General features: G+C 43.6%; 1 protein-coding gene across 1 annotated transcript in view; it reads left to right on the top strand.

Annotated features, from left to right (window-relative positions):
* Positions 1-18,632, top strand: part of Exo1 (exonuclease 1) — a 30,023-nt gene extending 11,391 nt beyond the window's left edge. Inside the window, exons 9-14 of the mRNA XM_059280338.1 lie at positions 1,555-1,780; positions 5,335-5,575; positions 6,771-7,497; positions 15,231-15,332; positions 17,029-17,222; positions 18,401-18,632. Coding sequence (XP_059136321.1) covers positions 1,555-1,780; positions 5,335-5,575; positions 6,771-7,497; positions 15,231-15,332; positions 17,029-17,222; positions 18,401-18,536 — 1,626 coding nt within the window. The 3' untranslated portion in view covers positions 18,537-18,632. The remainder of the gene's footprint in view (positions 1-1,554; positions 1,781-5,334; positions 5,576-6,770; positions 7,498-15,230; positions 15,333-17,028; positions 17,223-18,400) is intronic.
* Positions 18,633-21,332: the final 2,700 nt, after the last annotated feature.

Below are 21,332 nucleotides of genomic sequence, written 5' to 3'. Positions count from 1 at the left end.
TTGCTCAGCAGCTGTGAAGTATTTTGGTACTCAGTGCTATGCAGAGTGTACATGGAAAACAACTCCACCTGGGGTGGCAGGCATCTGTAGCCCCAGGATTTGGGACCCTGAGATGGGAGAATTGCCATTCAAGGTTAGCCTGGACTATATAGTGAAATCTTGTCTTTTTGTTTTGTTTTAAGACAGATTCTCACTATGAAGTCTTGGCTGTCCTGAAACTCACTATGCAGACCAGGCTGGCCTCAAACTCACAGAGATCCGCCTGCCTCTGTCCCGTTTGCTGGAATTAAAGGTGTGTGCCACCACTTGTAGCTAATTACTTTTAAAGAATGATTAACTTAATTATAGAGAAATTATGTTTAAAAATGTAGATGTATTAGGTTTTTACAACTAAAAAGGGACTAGGTGATATTTTTAAGACAAGTATTTGTTATAACTATATGATCCATTCGGTGTCTTGTTTCTCATTTTACACCATTCAGACTCTGTGGCACTTAGCATTACTGAAAACCCAAAACATGACCCTTGAATACAAGCTGTTTAGGCTCATTCATAAATTAGCAAATATTTAATGAGCACCCTGCCATGTGTCTGAACTCTTCACTGCCGTCTTCTTTATATGTATTCTTTACTACGACGCTGTGTCCTGGTAGTTTGCACCATCTCTTCCTGTTCATGTTTAAACCCTTTCTCAGAAGTTTTATGCAAGTCTCAGTGATGCCAAAGCACCTTTGCTTTCTCAGCGTGGTACCAAGTAAGTCTGATACAAGCTAGTTCTTTCAAAACTAGATCATTGTGGTTTGAGTACAACAAGTTTCTGTCCAGGCTTGGGGACTGCTGGTGGTAGTCCCAGCACGTGGGAGGCTGAGGCATGAGGATCAGTTCAACCAGCCTAGACTATGGGAGAGCCTGTCTTACCTCAAATAACTAATTAAAAGTGAACGGATGTCTAAGTAAGGTGGGTGACTGCTTTGAGCACATGCCTCTGCGGTCCGGTGCTGTTTGAAGGCTGTGGAAGTGTTCATGTGCCGTGGGATTATTGCTGAGGTGATGTGCAGACTGACAGACACTTTCACTGGCCTCACCGTGTTGCTCTTTTAGGAAGATTGGGTTTTATGTCTTAGAAGTGAGCCGGTGAGAAGACAGACCTAGGAAGATAATACATGTTTAATGGAGAAGGGTGAGGTTAGCAGAGGAAAGGAAAAAGTTCCTAGAGCACAGATGTCATTAGGACCCTCCCTCCCTCTCTTCCTTTCTTCCTCACCTCCCCTTTCCCCAACTTCCTCCAGGCCTCAGCCTGGGGGCAAGCACTCTACCATTCAGACCTTTTTAATTTGACATTGCTCACTGAGTCACCCAGACTGGGCCTGAACTCACAAGGTAGCCTGATCCTCCTGCCTCGGCCTCCTGAGTAGCTGGGGTCACAGGCCTGCATCACCAGGCCAGGCTCAAAAGCTTGTCTTTTGAACGGTAATTGAACATTACTATAAGCAGGTCCAGTAGGAAATGGCCGTTTCTCCTGTGCAAGTAACCTTTCTCCTTGTTCTTTTCTAGCCTATCCACTCAAGAAGTCACAGCTGGAGTGATAAAGCATGTCAGAAGTCACCTGTGGCCAACAGCATTTGGCACAGGAATTATTGTCCTCGACTTGAGGTGAATGGTGTTTCCCACGCTCCTGGGTTGACGGAAAAGTCAAGTACCGTGGGCCTTAAACAAGTGATTAGTACTAAAGGGTTAAATCTTCCCAGGAAGTCTTCTGTGGTGAAGAGACCAAGAAATGGTATGTATTTCATTTTTTCTAGATGCTGCTGATGGTTGGTTATGGGTCTCCTCCTTCCTCTGGGGTCGTTGGCCACCAGCTCACGAGGGAAGAGGGAGCAGAAATGGTGAGGAGCAGGGCTCAGACTGCTGTGAGTGGGACAGAAAGACCCTCTGAAGTCAGCTCCAGTTAGACCGCTCAATTCATTCCAGGGAGTGAGGGGACAGGGGCAGCAGCTGTGACGTCACCTAAGGGTGCTCATAGTATGCTTTATTTGCATTCGGCAGCACGGTCCCATCATCCAGATGGGAGCACAACACCTAATTATCACATGGGTGGTGGGGGAAAGCATTTGCAGGGAGCTGTGTCAAAGGTTCACTTAAGATACGTCAGGGGCTGGAAAGATGGCCCAGCGGTTAAGAGCAGTAGCTGTTCTTCCAGAGGACGCAAGTTCAATCCCCAGCATCCACATGGCAGCTCACAACTGTCTGTAACTCCAGTTCCATCCTCACGTGCAGGATCCTGACATCCTCACATGCAGGCAAACACCAATGCACATAAAAAATAAATAAATCTTAAAAAAAAAAAAAAAAAAAGATAAGTCAGGCATCCAAGCTCAGGAACAGCTTCCAAAGAAGGTCAGGCAGAGAGTAGGAAGCCCTGCTGGGGGGAGGGGGGCAGGGGTCTTCCATTTTGTGCTGAGCTTAGAGAGCTGTCTGGACATGATGCATTGCAACCTTAAGCAGCAGGCTTTCCAACAGTTAAGGGATCTTTTCCAAGCCCAGGCCACTGCAGTTTCTTTGATTGCTCCTGTTAGTTCCACAGCTGTAGGTCTTGTGTTTAGAGACATTGTGGATGGCGGACAGTAAGGCTCCAGGCTCCTCAGTGTGTGTGGCAGTGTGGCTGTCCAGGACTGTTGGCCGAGGAGTTTCCATTTTTCCATATAGCCACCTAGCAGCTGTTGGAAATCCCTTGCTGTGCAGCGCGTCCTGGCTGGTCAACCAGTCTGTGCTGCTGCCTGCACTGACCTTAGCATCACACGCTCATTACCATAGCTCAGCACATCCTGAAGTCTGGTAGTATAAATCCCTGGTGGTATAAGTCTGTTCTGCTTTTCAGAAGTTATTTGGCTATTTGAGGTTCTTTCTGTTTCTGTGGAGTTTTTAGGATTCACTTGTCAGTTTCTCTTTTTTAAAAAAAGGCCATGGAGCTGGGTGCAGGTGGTGGCACATGACTTTAATCTCGGCACCTGGGAGGCAGAAGCAGGCAGATTTCAAGGAGTTCAAGGCCAGTCTTGACTACAGAGTGATTTCCAGGACTGCCAGGGCTGCGCAGAGAGACCCTGTAGACAACAGTCAGGTTGGCACTCGGGCCCTTCTGCAAGGCTGCTTTTACTGTTGCAGAGTCAGACTGATCACGCCTATTGGCGTGCTCATCATTGTTTCTGTCATTGGCTGAGCTCAGGTTGAATTTCTCCCATCGCTGTTCAAGCCAAGTGCAACGACATCTTAAACTTACATGTGGGTTGTTGAAACTGTGGCCCTTGTGTCTTACGTTTTTAGGTTATATTGCATTTGTCTATAAAATACTTGAGTGAATTAGAGAAAGTATGGGAATCTAGAGCCCCAGACCCTGTCTCTTAGGGTGTACAACTTGCTACAAATCCTTGTCCCCAAGAGGTAACAGATGCTGACTATCCACTGGGATCCTGTGAGACACTGGGAGTCCCCAGCTAGCGGCACTAACAACCTGTTGTAATAAGACAGTGAGCTTAGTCTGGCATCCATTGCCGGCGTTCCTACAGTGTGTATTTCCTTTTCTTCTCCAAGGGCTCCTAGTGCCCTGCGTAGTAAGCAGATGTGGTGGTATTGTATTCCCCAAAATATTGTGCATCCTAATAAACTTACCTGGCGTCAGAGAACAGACAGCCACTAGATACAGAGGCTAGGAAATGGTGGCACTCACACCTTTAATCTTAGCATTCCAGAGACAGAAATCCCTCTGGATCTCTGTGAGTTCAAGGCCGCATTGGAAACAGCCAGGCATGGTGACTCACGCCTTTAATCCCAGAAAGCAGCCTTTAATCCCAGGGAGTGATGGCAAGAACAGAAAGATATATAAGGTGTGGAGACCAGAAACTAGAAGCATTTGGCTGGTTAGGCATTTGGCCTGGTTAAGCATTCAGACTTCTAGCAGCAGTTCAGCTGAGAGCCTTTGGGATGAGGACTCAGAAGCTTCCAGTCTGAGGAAACAGGACCAGCTGAGGAACTGGCAAGGTGAGATAGCTGTGGCTTGTTCTGTCTCTCTGATCTTCTGATCTACCAGCATTGACCCCAATAACTGGCCTCGGGTTTGATTTTATTAATAAGAACTTTTAAAATTCGTGCTACAAGCAGACTTAACTTTTGCTGGGGATTAAGATGAAGTTTACTGAGCTACAATTTTTAAAAATATGTTTTTCTTTAAAGATGAACATTTTCCTCTAGAATTTGGTACCCCCAACCTATCCTACCACCTTTTTAGTTTTATTTTTACATTCATTATTGTTGTTATTATTATTGTTGTTGTTGTTATTATTGGGGGAACAGACACATGTATACCAAGGTGTGTAAGTGGAGGTCAGAGGGCATCTTGCAGGAATGGGTTCTCCCTTTCCACTCTGTGTGTCCCAGACATCAAACTCGGTGGCCAGGGTTGGTAGCAGGCGTCTTTACCCTGTTTTCCTGACTCCAGGAAGTGTGCGTTTCGGCTGCAGTGGGGTGGCGCTGAGCAGACTGAGAGCTAGCTGAAGGACCTAAAGTGCTGCAGCCCTGTCCGCCTTGTTTTCTTGGCTGTCACTTTCTGTGGTCCACACTTGACCCAGCAACCCTCCTTGGCCTCTTGGCATGGTAATGAAGAGCCGAGCTGGAACATAGTCACATCCGCCTCAGAAACCACAACAGGGGGAAATAGTTGATGGTTTTATTGGAGCATTAAAAACTTTCAGTCATTAGTCATAGCTTTGGTATATAAGCCTCCCTCAATTTTTTTCTACTCTTAAAATAAAAATATAGGGCTGGAGAGATGGCTCAGCGGTTAAGAGCACTGATTGCTCTTCCAGAGGTCCTGAGTTCAATTCCCAGCACCCACATGGCAGCTAACAACTGTCTGTAACTCCAAGATTTGCCACCCTCCCACAGACAGGCAAAACACTAATGTATATAAAAGAATAATAAATAAATTTAAAAAATAAAAATATAACCATTCAGAATCTGTTATGCCCTGAAATTGTTATTAGAATAATTTCATATATAGTCATGCAGATAATTGACATTAAACATTAACTAATTTGCAAAATTGTAAAACACAGCTAAGGTAATCATTTTTCAGCCATTCTTAATGTATCCTTTTTTGACACATAGCTTTCAAAAAACAAAATAGGACTGAGTATGGCTCCATGAGAGCCCTTGCCCAACATGTGCAGGGAAAAAGGATGCTTTACCTTTAAGACATTGGGACTCAGGCTGTAAAATCCAGGCCAATAGCCAGCAACAGAAGAAGCCCAGGTGTTCATGCGTGCTTCTATTCTTGTGTAGAATCTCTGTCCGAAGATGACCTATTGAGTCAGTATTCATTTACAAAGAAGACCAAGAAAACCAGCGGTGGAGACAGCACAACGTCTGACCCTTCTGAAGTGTCTGCACCCCACCTGGATGGCGGGACTGCCCACAAGACAGATGCACACACTTCGTCTAGGACAAGGAACAAGTTCGCAGTGTTGTTACAGAGGAAGAACGAAGAAAATGGCGCAGTTGTGGTTCCAGGGACCAGAAGCAGGTACCGTGTCCTCAGAGCGCCTCTTAAGTGAGGTAGCCTCATCTGCGGAAGCCTGTTGCGTGCTTTTCGCCCTGGTTGCCCTAGTTACTTCCCTGTGGCTGTGACAGAAGTGCCTGACAAAGGAAAAGTCTCTTAGGTCATAGTTCATCACGTCTGTGGAAAGCGGTCGGGAGCAGGAGGCAGCTGGCCACATGGCACCTAGGTCAGGAAGAGGGAAGCAGTGACTGCCCAGCTCTCCGTCTCCTTTGTGTTCAGTTCAGGACTGTAGCCAGTGAAATGTTGCTACCCACAGTTAGTGTGAGTCTTCATCTCCCTCAGCCCAGTCCACAGGATTCTCACAGGCATGTACAGAGGCTGCTTTCCTAGTGACTCTAGTCCATATGATTCACCACACCTTAGTTCAGACCAGAATGCATTGTTATTCCCGTCCACACCGTTAGTTCTGGGATCCGCCCATGCAGAATCCGAGCACAGAAGGACTGTAGCCCCTGTGGGCACGCTGTGTGGTCAGAGTTGTGTTCTTTTAGCTACTCTTTCCGCTTCCCATAGTTTCTCCTCTTATGGTATTTTGAGGAACTGATTGATCAATCAGTCTTGTCTTATTTATCTTTATTAATATCAACACCTTTCCTATAAATATTTCAGTTTATCTTTCAGGATCTAGAAATAAACGAAACAACACCATAGACTAATTGGGGAGGACTGAGACAGGATTTTTGTTTTGTTTTGTTTTGTTTTGTTTTGTTTTCTCATTGGTCTAGAACTGTGTAGACTAGCCTTGTCTTAAACTCACAGAGATCCCCCTGTCTCTGTCTCCCAAATGCAGGGATTTAGGAATCCTGGACTCTGTCTTCTACATAAAGGTTTACCATATAAATAACTTTCTAAAGATGTGCATGTTATCATAATAAAATTTATACCTCAACCAAGCAGGCGGCACAAGTCTTTATCCCAGCACTTAGGAGGCAGAAGCAAGTGGATCTCTCAGTGAGTTTGAGGCTAGCCTGGTCTACATATCGAGCCCCAGGACAGCCAATACTATGTAAAGAGACCCTGTCTCAAAAAACAAAAGAAAAAAGTAAGATTTAAACTTCAATTAAAATTCAAGATCTTTGTGGTCTTTATGCAAGAAAGTAGATATTTGAATCTTGATAAAATTCTAAAGATATAATCCTGTCTTCCTGTTTCTTGTTAGGTTTTTTTGCAGTTCTCCAAATTTTGATGACTACATACCAAAAAAAGCAAGCATTCAGCCTCTAAATGAAACTGCTGTTGGAGGCAAAGCCACTACCAGCCTTGGAGCACCAGACTGTCAAGGCACAGAGCGCCTCAGGGCACCAGACTGTCCAGGCACAGAGGGCCTCAGAGCACCAGACTGTCCAGGCACAGAAGGCCTTGGAGCACCAGACTGTCAAGGCACAGAGGGCCTCAGAGCATTAGACTGTCAAGGCACAGATAGCCTCAGAATATCCGACTGTCCAGGCACAGAGGGCCAGAAGCTGGTTGACATAAGTAGGACACAGGATCCAAGTGCTCAGGTCTCAGGCAATGAGACTGTGTCTCCTGATGATGAGGCTCAGTCTTCCAAGACCAGCAAATTCGTGGGGACCGTTTCCCCGCCCACTCTGGGGACACTAAGAAGTTGTTTCAGTTGGTCAGGAACGCTTGGACATTTTTCAAGAACTCCAAGTCCCTCTCCAAGCACTGTGTTACAGCAGTTCCGAAGAAAGAGCGAGACCTGTCTGCCCGAGACCTGTGCAGTGACTGACACGTGTCATTCAAAGAGTGAAATGTCAAGTGCTAAGTCTCAGCCTTTGCATGAGGTGGGCTGGTCCTCACGATCTCAGGAAAGCATAGACTCACAGTGGAGTTTAAATGCATCGAACTTTTCTCAGCCTTCCAGTAAGGATTCAGATTCAGAGGTGAGTCTGTTCCTGCAGTGTTTTTCAGACTCAAACGCAGGAAAAAGTGATATGTTGATCAGACAGTTGAGGGAATTTTGCCAGCACTGTAGAAATGAACTGGTTTTCTCAATTTTTATTCAAAATTCTCCTGTGCTTCTGGGGCTGGAGAGATGGCTCAGTGATTAAGAGCACTGTAACTGGAGTTTTTCTGTGTCCACCTGACTCCTGCAGCCATTCAGACCCAAGTAAACACACAGAGATTTATATTACTTATAAACTATGGCTATGGCAGGCTTCTTGCTATCTGTTCTTATATCTTAAATTAACCCATTTCTATTAATCTATACGTTGCCACATGGCTCGTGGCTTACCGGTACTTTACATCTTGCTTCTCATGGCGGCGGCTGGCAGCATCTCCTGACTCAGCCTTCCACTTCCCAGAATTCTCCTCTCTGCTTATCCTGCCTATACCATACTTCCTGCCTGGCTACTGGCCAATCAGCATTTATTTATCAATCAATCAGAGCAACACATTCACAGCATACAGAAAGAAAGCAGAATCCCCAACAGAGCACTGGCTGCTCTTCCAGAGTACCTGGGTTCAATCCCAGCACCCACATGGCAGCTCACAACTGTCTGTAACTCCAGTTCCAGGGGATCTGACACCCTCACACAGGCATACATGAAGGCAAAACACCAATGCACATAAGACAAAAGTAAGTCATTTAAAAACAAAATCCTCTTGTTGGAAAACTTGAGTTTTATTCACATGAAGGGCCTCTCTGTCCTTCATTCCTTCTACTCCTGGAAACCTACACTGGCACTTCCTGGATGGCTGTGTGCTCCATTGACTAGGACTGGAGTGCCACACCCTTGTCTTCTAAGCAGTGATAGCCAGGAGATGAACTGATACCGTGAATTTACTGTTAGTATAAATTTTAATTCAGCTAGCATTTCATAGCGTATGAAGGAATGGGTATGTTAATGTTTTCGTGTTCATTGTAGCTTAGTACTTTGGAAATAGTTTCCTTTAGTCTTTTTTTGTTTCTGGTAAACTTCCTTTATGACAAAACAAAATAGCAATTTTTCTTTTGTTTGAAATTTTAAAAGCATTTAATCGTTTTATATATATAAAACATTTTATTCTGACTTCAATTTCTTTTTATTTCTGGCACTGATTTAACTGACATCAAAGCCTTAACTGAATATTACTCGTAAATCAGTGATGTATTGTAGCTGAAGTTTTCCTGGCCCTGCCCTGTGGTCCCACAGCCGCTCAGACCCAAGTGAATGCACAGAGGCTTATATTAATTAGGAACTGCTTGGCCATTAGTTCAGACTAACTACTGACTAGTTCTTACACTTAAATTCAGTCCAATTGTGTTAATATGTCGCCACGTGTTCCACAGGATTTTACCTGTGTGCCATTACATGCTGTTCCCTGGTCAGTGGGCTGGCATCTCCTGACTCAGGCTTCCTCTTCCCTGAATTCTCCTTGTCTTCTAATCCCGCCTATACTTCCTGCCTGGCTACTGGTCAATCAGCGTTTTATTAAACCAGTGTACAAAAGCATTATTTCATGGCATTTCCCCTTTTCTGTTTAATTAAAAAGGAAAGTTTTAACTTTAACATAGTAAAATTATATATAACAAAATAGTTATCAAGCAAGAATTACAGTTACAATATCTAGTCTATTTATATTTGGCAAATTCAAAGAAAATATTCTATTTATCCTATATTTGTGAGTCTAAGGTTTCATATCTAACTTATCTTTTATCATAACTAAGGAAAATTATAACTATCTAGTCTTCAACTACATCAAAGACCTCAGAAGGATATAATATTACCTAAGTAAATAGGAAATGCACTGTAAGCAATTTCCAAAATTCTGGAAATAACAGAGACAGCTGGCTACCTGGATATTTACCCAAAGTTTTTCTGCAATGTTGGGCCATCCATTTTTCAGCCTATAGGCCTAGAGTCTCTCAGTTGCTTCTCTCTGTGTCCTGTAGAATGTCTGGCAGTTTCTTCTGTAAATCAGGAACCTGAAGGACCATCTCACCTTACAAAGTTCAGTGGTCACCTTTCTATAGGTCCTGCATGTCCACTCGATACAACATTTTCTCAAGCAGTCCAGGCAAGAACAGTTTCTTGCCCAAATAGCTATTTTTGCCAAGAAGAAGATAAACTCTATATGGAGTGTCTTCAATGCCCATCTTCCTCTTTGAAGTGAAGAAGTGCTTCCAGGAGCAGATGTGTCTCACTGTCCAGAAAGTCTAAGTTCTTAAAACATTTTAAATGCTGTATTCTGTAGGTCTTTGAAGTATTTGAAGATTACCTACTTAATTGAATTATATCTATATATACCTAGAAAACTTAACATGACTATAAGTTTGACTATCATAGAAGACTAATTATTAATCTGTATTTCTTAATTATCCATTACAATTTAAATAAGCTACACAAACGTAATACCTTAAACAAGAGTAGAAATACAGTATAACAAAATTAACTTTAAATTTGTATCAATAAACTAAAATCTATACCAATGTAAAACATTTTAAACAAGTTTGGTTCAAAGCCGGGCCGTGGTGGTGCACGCCTTTAATCCCAGCACTTGGTAGGCAGAGCCAGGCGGATCTCTGAGTTCAAGGCCACCCTGGACTACAGAGTGAGTTCCAGGAAAGGCTCAAAGCTATACAGAGAAACCCTATCTCAAAATAAATAAATTAATTAATTAAAAATAGGTTCAACAATCCACCCTTTTATCCTATCATATTTATACTATCCCCTTTTCTTCTTTAGAAAGAGATTGCATTTATAATCAATAACAATTTGTAACTAACAACCTAAACAAAGACAATCATCCATAATCCATTTTTTTGGGAATGTAGGCATAGTTTTCTAGGCTACTTCCTGCTGATAGGGGGTGCTGGTAGTCTTATGGGGATCCTGAGAAAATTCGAGATAATAGTCAAGTCCTGGGAAGAGTGGCTATAACCTTTGTTGATAGGTACCATCTGTAAGGTTCAGGAGGTCTGGCTTGATCAAATCTGATCCATTTTAACCTGGAACAAATCCATAGTCTCTTGCTTCCTGTGGAAACAAAAGCAGAACCTCTTTTCTAAAGCAACATATCCTTAGACATAAATTTTGAACTCAAGATATCTTTAAAATATATATATCTTGGTTTAACTCAGCAGCTTTTACAATCAAATGTCTCTCTGCAGTTAAAAATCCCAAAGACAATATAATCCAGACTGTCTGTGTGCTTTTCATCTTTACATGGCTTATTTTTTATATTACTTTTACTGTCTCTTTAAAGACTTCATTTTTTAAAACTATTTATTTATTTATTTAACTGTCTATCTTCCTTTTCCTCCTTCTTTCAAGCCTATGTACATTTTTTACATACATTGTAAACTGTTTAAAGTTTTATTTAATCTGAATCTGTCTTATTGTGAATCTATAATCTTTCTGTGACCAGGAGAGATTTTTAAACTGCTAAACTGCATGGCTAGAACCAAGGCGGTAGCCTTGGCTGCTTGCTCCGCCCACCTAAGTGTCCCAACATGGTGGCAGTAAGTTTACCGCCAGCTTTGGGGGAGCCATGCTCACCAGTGACTCTGGGAAGCAGTAGGTCCATGCCTCCATCTAGCAGCCTGTAGCCTAGAAACCTTTTTTTTTTTTTTTTTTGTACTAGCAAAAGCTATGTCTGTCAAGCAGTTTACCATTCGGCTTGGAGATGCTGATGTGTACAGAGGTGGAAATCCATCATGTTGCAATCAAGCCCAAATGCTGCGGCATCTCACCGCCCGCATGAGACATGAAGCAGGAACCTGGTTTTGGTTCCGTTTAGAATTGCTTATTAAGTATTCTCAGGTTTTAGGTAGAAACTCGAGCCATTGGGCGCCATTTGTACCTGAAGTTTTCCTGACCCCACCCTGTAGTCCCACAGCCCCTCAGACCCAAGTGAATGCACAGAGGCTTATATTAATTACAAACTGCTCAGCCATCTGCTCAGGCTTATTACTGACTAGTTCTTATACTTAAATTCAGTCCAATTTTGTTAATCAATATGTCATCACGCATTCCATGGCTTTACCTGTGTGCCATTACATGCTGCTTCCTGGTCAGTAGGCTGGCATCTCCTGACTTAGCCTTCCTCTTCCCCGAATTCTCCTTGACTGCTTATCCCACCTATACTTCCTGCCTGGCTACTGGTCAATCGGCGTTTTATTTTATTTTATTTTATTTATTTTTATTTATTTATTTATTTTTTTTTTGGTTTTTCGAGACAAGGTTTCTCTATGTAGCTTTGCGCCTTTCCTGGAACTCACTTGGTAGTCCAGGCTGGCCTCGAACTCACAGAGATCTGCCTGCCTCTTCCTCCCAAGTGCTGGGATTAAAGGCGTGCGCCATTACCGCCCGGCCAATCAGCGTTTTATTAAACCAGTGTACAAAAGCATTATTCCACAGCAACATATTTTGAAATAATGTAATAGCTTTATAGCTTTGTTTAAATCTGTTACCTCAAAGTCATTAGTACTGTCTTATCTGCACCAAATATAATTACCAAATTGTAAGAACAATTAAAATTGTGGTACTGTTTGGGAAAACTTTGCTTGACAATACTGAATATTGTATGGCATGTAATAAATGCATATAGCTTGAGAAAATACTCACTTTACCAGCCTAGCCTTCCAGCTAGCCTGAAAATACTCAAAACTTTTGGATTCAGTCATAAGAAAATAGCCCTTAAAATGTGGGGATAAATCATTTCCACTTGAAGAAAACTGAAGTCAGTGTATGTATTTGAATTGGAAGTCTGTCCCACTTGACCCTGTGTAGTGCTTTAGGAGCTTATCGGGGCTGCAGCTGTTGACATTGAGGCTTCTATCTTTCCTTTCCCATTCTCTTCTTTCTTTTTTTTTTTAATTAGATGTATTTATCTAATGAACATACATGTGGGGGAGGGCACATGCCCTGGTGCACAAGAAGGGATCAGAGGACAGCCCATAGTCATTCTGTCCTTCTGCCGTGCCCTAGGGATTGAACTTGGGTTGCCAGGCCCTGCCCACACAAGGAACTGCTTCATCAGCTCCCTGTCTCTTGCTTTGTCTTCGGCTGCTCCATGTTTAATACTGTCCCGTGATCTGGAAGTCTGTTTCATTGAACATGAACCTCTGCTACATGGAATGTTGCCTCTCAGGGCCATTTGAGTTACCAGGGCAGTTGCCAGCTCTCACACATTTTCCATAGAAGCATTGCAGTGTGGAGGACTTTGCAAGCCTGCTGAGCTCCTGGAGGAGAGGGAGCTTTTTTTTCTTCCTCCAGCACATCTTTTCTGTTTCACTTACTCTGTAAGCTTTCAGCTGAATAATGAGATCCTCATCTGCTCCCATGCTGTGGGCTGCTCATGCTGAGAGCCAGTCTGTCTTCTGGGATAAACATCTTCTACCCTAAGGTGGTGTTGAAATAGGCCTAGCCAGGTGTGAGGCTGCATGCCTGCACTCCGAGCACTAGGAAAGCCTGCCTGGGCTGCATAGCAAGACCCTGTCTCACAAAACTTAAAAAAAAAAAAAAAAAAGAAAGAAAGAAAGAAAAAAAGAAAGAAACTCCAAAAATACTAAGTGATGACTCATTCATTGAATGTCCTCTTGCTCCCACCTACGGTAAACCCCTCTTACGAGGGATGGTTAATGTTCAAAAAAATTGAATTCATAGTTAGGCATAATATTTCTTTGATTTATAAATGTTCCCAAACAATGCTGTTGAGTCTTGTTTTGTTTGTTTTTGCTGTCTTTTAGGCTTTGTTTTGAAAATCTGTTTTCATTGTGTATATCTGAAGTGCTTCAGTGTTGGAGCTCTTGGGTGAAAGTTCATTGTTAAACTAGATCCAGCCATTCACCTAGCCAGGGTCTAATCTTAAGAGTCTTACCCGGCCGGGCCGTGGTTGCACACACCTTTAATCCCAGCACTCGGGAGGCAGAGCCAGGCAGATCTCTGATTTCGAGGCCAGCCTGGTCTACAGAGCGAGATCCAGGAAAGACACAAAGCTACACAGAGAAACCCTGTCTCAAAAAAAAAAAGTCTTACCCATGACCCTATTGTAAGAAATTGTTTGCCTGGGCATGGGGCAGCTCTGTAACCTCAAATTTTGGGGGTTGCAAATTTGGCCACAACCTGGGCTATATGTCAAACTCCTGTCTGAAGAGTAAGTCATTTAAGATGGATGTGATAGTGCACATCTGTAATCTCAGAAATTAGGAAGCAGGGTGAGGAAGTTGATGTAAATTTGAGGCAGCTTGGTCTGTGTAATAAGTTCCTGACCTTGCTGTAGAGCATGAGACCATGTCAAAAGAAAAGAAATTAGCCTTACCACTTACACCATTGCTGTGAGCTATGGCAGAGAAATGTGAAGGTCTGTAAGGCATAAGGCAATCTTGTGTCACTGTTAAGTGCATGATAATGGTATAGATTCCCGAGAGGATACAGGAAACCTTAGAGAAATGCCAAGTGCTGCCTTCATTTACCAGCCCTCCTATTGATGATGCATGGGAATAAGCATGGAGAGAAGTCTGGCCACGTGGAGAGTCTTGTGCCGTGGAACTGAGGCAGAGGAGGTCCTCCACATCACTGCTGACGTTAAATGAGCATCTGTCAAGGCCCTCAAAGGAGGGCCTGTCTTGAAGGAAGATGCTGCCCATCTTACAGCACAGCTAAGAGGGAGTGGGACTGTGCTGGTTCAGCTTTCTGTGGTCAGCAGCTTGGAACTGTTGCCAAGTAAGAGTGAATCCCCTTAGAGCAGGAGACTGCAGTGATTTCTGAGTTAGCATACTTGGAGTTTCATACACACACAATGACCAAGACACCCCTCCCTCTCTATCTCCCTATATCCCGCCCCAGCACCTACTACTCCTAACTTCCTGTCCCTTTTTTTTTTTTTTTTTTTTTTGTAGCCCATGAAGTACAATTAGTGTTGCCCATATGCGCATAGGTATGCAGCATGGGTAGTAATCATAACCTCAAAGAAGATTGAATCTCCCTCCTTCAGCAGCTGTCACCAGCCAATAGGTCCTCAGTAGAGGGAGGGGTGGGTCCTGGAGATGCTTTGACCAGCTGTGTGGGAATTTCAGCTATCTTGGTTTTACACAGCTCTGTGAGCACATGTGTGTGTTAGTCGTGACAGGCTCCTGAAGTGACTGATGAGAAGCTTTCAAAATCCTAAGTGTATATTTTATGGAATATGTCTTCAGCTAAAACCTTTTGATACTTTGTTTAATTCATTTTATTTCCCATATTTTTATGTCTTTCATGAAATTATGTTATTTACCCGAGTTTCTCATTTCATACATTTTGTTGAATATTGGTTGAGTTGTCATAAAAACTCAAGGAAGGGGCTGGAGAGATAGATCAGAGGTTAAGAGCAGTGACTGCTCTTCCAGAGGTCCTGAGTTCAATCCCCAGCAACCACATGGTGGCTCACAACCATCTGTAATGAGATCTGGTGCACTCTTCTGGCCTGTAGACATACATGCAGGCAGAACATTGTATACATAATAAATAAATAAATCTTAAAAAAAAAAAAAAAAAAAATCAAGGAAGCCGGGTATGGTGGCCAGCCTGGTCTGCAAAGTGAGTTCTGGGACAGCCAGAGCTGTTACACAGAGAAACCCTTTCTTGTAAAGCAAACAAGCAAACAAACAAAACACTCAAGTAAGTTTTTGTTTTCCATCTGGGAAATCTAGGAATCGGATTGTAACGACAAGTCACTTGATAATCAAGGAAGTCAGAACTCCAAGCAACAATTACCTCCCTTTTCAAAGAAAGACACACTTGTAAGGAATAAGGTAAAACATTTAGAATTGTTTTTAACTTCAGAAGCGGTGTGTACTTATTGCCAGAAAATGAGAAATATACATAAAAAATTTAAATTAAAATATCTATATTCTGATTTTAAAAAAATACCCACTTTCAAACTTCTTTGGACACCATATGTGCTTACCTTTGGATGTTTAATGTGTTAGTTGGAACTTCTTTGTTTCTGAAAAAAATCTTTCTCCATGTACATAAGTAATAAGTACTTCTATATATGTTACATAATCCAATTATGATTGCTTACCCTAAAATTTTTAATTAATCTGTGAGAATGAAGTCTATGGTAATTGGCTATTCCTAGGGTGAGATTGACTTGCTGTGTATTGCCAAAATATCTGTTAATCTCACTGATCAAGAATAAGACCACTACCACAATTTAAAGCCAGATTTAAAGCAAGCTTTAATTAAATACTGGCCAGGTGGATGGGTTTCCAGAAGATGGCCCAGAATCAAGTTTTGCAAGGGCTTAAGAAGAAAAACCCATACATAGTTCATTGCATTTCCCAGGAGCAAGTATACATCCTGACCTATTTCCTGCTACGTAACTTCTACCCACATGTGATCAAGCACATCTGGTGCAGATGGATCAACCAAACTTGTTTAGGGGGGTGAAAACATGTGGCTTGTTATCTCCCATAAACAATAGCCTCCAGCATTTCAGGAACTATCTGTCCTTGGGCAAGGGGCTTGCAGATCAGAGGCATTTTTGTTTTATGGATCTCTAAGGCATAGTAATTAGAACTTAAAATGTAACTGGCTCTCACACCATGGACCCAGGCAGAGCTCTAGGTTTTGTTTGTTTAATTTTTCAACTTTTATGTGCACTGCCAAATCAATCAGTTTTAAAGACTTGTTCACCCACCTCCCTCTCTATCCTAAGAAACAGTTACTGTGCACACAGAAAAATCAGCCTTAAAAGACTGGCTGTGGGGTTGGGGATTTAGCTCAGTGGTAGAGTGCTTTCCTAGCAGGCACAAGGCCCTGGGTTCGGTCCTCAGCTCCAGAAAAAAAAAAAAAAGAAAGAAAGTGTTGAGCGGTGGTGGCGCACGCCTTTAATCCCAGCACTCGGGAGGCAGAGCCAGGCGGATCGCTGTGAGTTCAAGGCCAGCCTGGTCTACAGAGCAAGATCCAGGAAAGGCTCCAAAACTACACAGAGAAACCCTGTCTTGAAAAAACCAAAGAGAGAGAAAGAGAGAGAGAGAAGGTTGGGGATTTAGCTCAGTTGGAGTGCTTGCCTAACAGACCTAATCACAATACACTTCAGTTTCTTATTGAAATGCAAGAATCTCCAAGAGGTGTCATTAAGTGGGATCAAGGAAGACAAAGTAATAACTGGAAGTTTTCTGTGTAGGTGGCTTTCTTAGTGGATGCACCGAACCCAGCAGCCCTTCTTGAATAAGGTGAAGAGGAAGGGAATGAGACTCACTTTTTTAACTTTTTTATTTTATTTTATGCCAGGAGTGTGTTGCCTGTTCCCATGACTGATTGTTTCTGTAGCAGACAGCTTTAGATTTTTGCATTGCGTATTGGTTCTTTCCCTATTCTGGTATATAAAGAACACTTAAGTTCTTTGAGAGCAAAAGGTTAAAACTGGCATTTGGGGAGACCCACACTCCCATCTCTAACAAGCAAAATAACAGTAACAAAAAAATTCTGATTTATCTTCAGATCCCTGGGCTGTGTAGGTCTAGTTCCATGGACTCTCTTTCTACAACCAAGATCAAGCCCCTGGTGCCTGCCAGAGTCAGCGGCCTGAGCAAGAAGCCAGGAAGCATCCAGAAGAGAAAGCACCATGATGCCGAGAACAAGCCAGGGCTACAGATAAAGATCAGCGAGCTCTGGAAAAACTTCGGTTTTAAAAAGTGAGTTTCCTGGTTCCTCTCTAAAGCAGGACAGAGCACTGTCTTGTGTAGTCCAGTCCCCAGCTCTCTGGGCTTTCCTAGGAATCAGTTTCTGTTGCCTTCAGCTCTCAGTCCAGCTTAGAGCTTCTTTTCCAGACCGGAAGTTCCTTTCCTTCTCATTGCTCAGGACTGGAATGAGAACAGGGTTAGGCGAGAGCCTGGAGGGGGTTCTGTGTTGGTTAAGTGCTCACACATGTAACCACACGAGCCAGTGTTTGGGCCCCAGTAATGTTTTAGGAACGTGGCTGGTTCTAGAAGACAGCTTTGGGAGCTGCTAAGGAAGCTTCCTGTGAGACTCCCACGGTGTGACTTAAGCAGCAGCCGTCAGGTCCCCACTCACCCCAGCTCTCCTTTAGGACACTTGGTTTATTGAGAAGTACAAGAAACCTACCTATAAACTGGTGCTTCTCCGGCCGACACTGATGTCTAACACAAGGAAGTATTGTCGTTCAAGTGTGCCTACAGAGAGGGTCCACTGGTTACAGACACTGAGGATCGAAGAAGGGCTGGAGAAGGCTTCATCGAGAGCACTTGCTGCTCCTTCCAAATACCTGAGTTAGTTCCCAGCTCACCAGTACTCACACCAGGCAACTCACAACTACCTGTAACTATAGCTTAAGGGGGGAACGGTATCCTCTCTATCTATCCTCTATGGGCTGCTGCTCTCACATCATAAATGCATACATATAATTAAAAGTAAAATAAATCTTTTCTTCAAAGAAAATTTTCAACATTAAATAAATTTAAGAGTCGTTGAGATAACTCATTATAGATGCTCTCCTCCGAACTGGGCAGTGGTAGCGCATACCTTTAATCCCAGCACTCGGGAGGCAGAGGCAGGCGGATCTCTGTGAGTTCAAGGCTAGCCTGGGCTACAGAGCAAGATCCAGAAAAGACCAAAACTAATAGACTAGCATCTACATTGGAAGGTGATTTTTGAAAGCAAGAAGAGGCTCAAAGAAGAAAAATTCAAAACATATTAGAAGTATTCACAATAAAGCCTTGAATGTGCTCCATAAGGAATTGACATAGATTTATGCAGTAAAGGGTTTATGTGCCCCTATTTTTTCCATTTAGGTTGTTGCTTCTTTAACAATCAGTTCCTGGAAATCAAATTTGTTTTTATTATATTGTTGCAGGGATTCTGAAAAGCTTCCTTCTTGTAAGAAGCCCCTGTCTCCAGTCAAAGATAACATCCAGCTCACTCCAGAGACAGAAGATGAGCTCTTTAACAAGCCTGAGTGTGCACATGTTCAGAGAGCAATATTCCACTGAGTGAGGAATTCCGCTGCCTACAGGAAAACCTTACCGATTCGAGAGATTTAGTGCTATCAATGCCATTTTTAAAATGAAATGCATTTTGTATATTAACTTTGTGACTTTCTTTTGCTCAGCTTTTTATATTTTCATAGAAAGCTAAATAGAAGAATAAGTCTGTCTTTGACATTTCTGGGATTTCAGTGCTAATGGGGGAAATCCGACACTGAAAACAATCTAAAGGACTCTAACGTCAGTAGAGAATGGAAAATGGAGATAAATAAATGGGAAGCCACAGATCTCTGTAGTCATTTATACCCAAGAGTGGATAAATCACCAGCTTTCAAATTTCTCAGCTGCCTTCCCTGCCTGTCCCTGTAATTTGAAAATAATGGGAGGGCAGGGGAGGCGCTCTATTGGATAGTAATCGTTAATATGCTTAGGTCTCAAGGCCACCGCCTGGTTTTCTCAGTGTGTCTCTGAAGTGTGGTCCAAACATCCCTTAGCGTTGACTTAACACTGTGCAAGATGCTGAAGCTGTAGGGCCTGTAATCAATATATTCTGCAAAGATCTAGGCAGGTTTGGAAGGAACCAGCCACACCGGGGCACATCTGATGTGACCAGAAGGAGAGGGATGGTGAAGGCATTTGTGATACAGATGGTAGATGACAGACTACAATCCTCAAGGGGGGGGGGGTGGGGGGGGGCGGCAAACCAAATTGGATGAATTTGGAAAAGACCTAATCCAAAGATCACATCTGAGTTCCCTGTGAACATTCTTGTCACTGAACAAGTCAGCTCGGGCAGACACTGTCTACAGGTCTTAGCTCTGTCTTAAATGTCAGAAAATAAGTAAAATGTGCTGAAAATGCGCAGTGGTTCACTGCATGGAAGAGAAGAGAAACATCCAGCACGGATGATGTTCTGTAAAGGAAGGGTGGGTTTTCTGTCGGCGGGAGCCAGGCAGGTGGTTAGTTGTAGAAGGGCTCTGTCCGTGGAGAGGCAGCCGAGCTCTTGTTAGTCAGGGGCGGAGGAAACAGGCCACCCTTTAAAAACGGAGCAGAGAAGGTAGTAGCAATGCCCAACCTTTTACAATCTCCAGATCACCACACCCCAGCCCCATTAACAGCTAATTTCCATGACAGTCTTCCTAGTCCCAAAACAGAGATGATGAGGACAGATCACAGACAACCACAGAGCACAGGATGACGTCATCATCTATACAGCAGCCAAAACCTGAGAACGTCTGTGCCATTGACAGACACGGAAAGCCGCTTAGCAGTGAAAGGCCGGGCAGCTAGAGTGAGTGTGTTAGGCTACCGGTAAGGTCCAAAGGACGGAGCTAGCCAGTCCCTCTGAGTGTGGCTTCTCATAGTTTGAGCCAGCAAAGATCCGTGACTGAAGGAAGGCCTTGCCACACCCAGGGCAGTGGTGTAGCTCCTCCTCGCTATGCTTGCTTCGATGCTTGAGCGGTGTGGACTGCCAACCGAAGGCCTTGTCCCGGGCAGCACACTGGTAGGGCCGAGCACCCTTGTGGATACCTCCATGCTGGGCCAGTGTGGCGTCATGGCTGAATGGCTTGCCACAGTCGTGACAGCGGTAAGGCTTCTCTCCACTGTGGGTGCGTCGGTGCTGGCACATTCACCAAGTTTCTGCTCGCAAGAGTACCTGTTGAGATCGGGCCACACTGAGCAAGGGACATGAAGAGGTTGATGGGAGCGGAAATAAGTCAACAAAGTTGTGCACCACATGCATGCAGTGCCCACGGAGGCCAGAAGAGCTCATCAGATCCTCTGGAAATGGAGTGACTGATGGCTGTGAGCAGCCATGTGGGTGCTGGAAACTGAACCCAGGTCCTCTGGAAGAGCAGCCAGTGCTCGGACTGCTGAGCCATCTCTCCAGCCCCCAAGATATTTTTTTTAATGATTAAAACACATGAACAAAGAATTGGAAAAATTCAGATGTAAACTCGGGAAACTACAAGTAAAAACATCTCGGAAAAGGAAAACTAAAGCAGAAGGCCGCCAACTGGAGACTGACGAAGGAGCTCCCACAGCTCGGTGGTGGGGTGCTCGCCAAGCGTGTTCAGACCTGGGTTTCAGCCGGGCGGTGGTGGCGCACGCCTTTAATCCCAGCACTCGGGAGGCAGAGCCAGGCGGATCTCTGTGAGTTCGAGGCCAGCCTGGACTACCAAGTGAGTTCCAGGAAAGGTGCAAAGCTACACAGAGAAACCCTGTCTCAAAACAAACAAACAAACAAACAAAAAAAAAAAAAAAAAAAAAAAAAGGGAACAGACCCGGGTTTCAATCCCAGATACCATAAATATCATTAAAAAATAAAAAGAATTTTTAAAATAAAATTGGCTTTGCACATAACTAGTTAAGTCTCTACCACCGAGCTGCAGATGTGTGCCTCTGCATCCAGCTCCCTAGGGACAATAAGGTTTACTGCTCTGTTGTTCAGTAATTTGTCCTTACTAACTGCGTGGTTCAGGCTGGGCTCTAACCTTGACATCAGTCCCAGCATTTCAGGTTTGCTGTTCTGACTTTTGTTTCATGAAGCATAGTGCTCCCCATGCTTGCACCTCCTAGCAGGACTTTTCTGATCTTTGTCCTCCCCATCTGCCTAGTGAGCACCCCGTACAAGTGTACAGGTGGACCAGGCTAGCCTGCGTGGCAGCTGTAGGGGTTCTGTGCACTCACACCACCCTGTGCCTGTGCTTAAGTGACTCATTTCAATTTGAATTCTTACTCTCTTGGGCACAGGCCCCAGATTTCTGCTGTGGTCTACCTCAGCCCATAACGGCATCCACT

The sequence above is a fragment of the Peromyscus eremicus genome, chromosome 15 (genome assembly GCF_949786415.1).
Source record: "Peromyscus eremicus chromosome 15, PerEre_H2_v1, whole genome shotgun sequence".
In the NCBI taxonomy this organism is placed as follows: Eukaryota; Metazoa; Chordata; class Mammalia; order Rodentia; family Cricetidae; genus Peromyscus; species Peromyscus eremicus.
The sequence above is the reverse complement of the archived record's forward strand: the minus strand, read 5'-3'. Positions and strand labels throughout refer to the sequence as shown.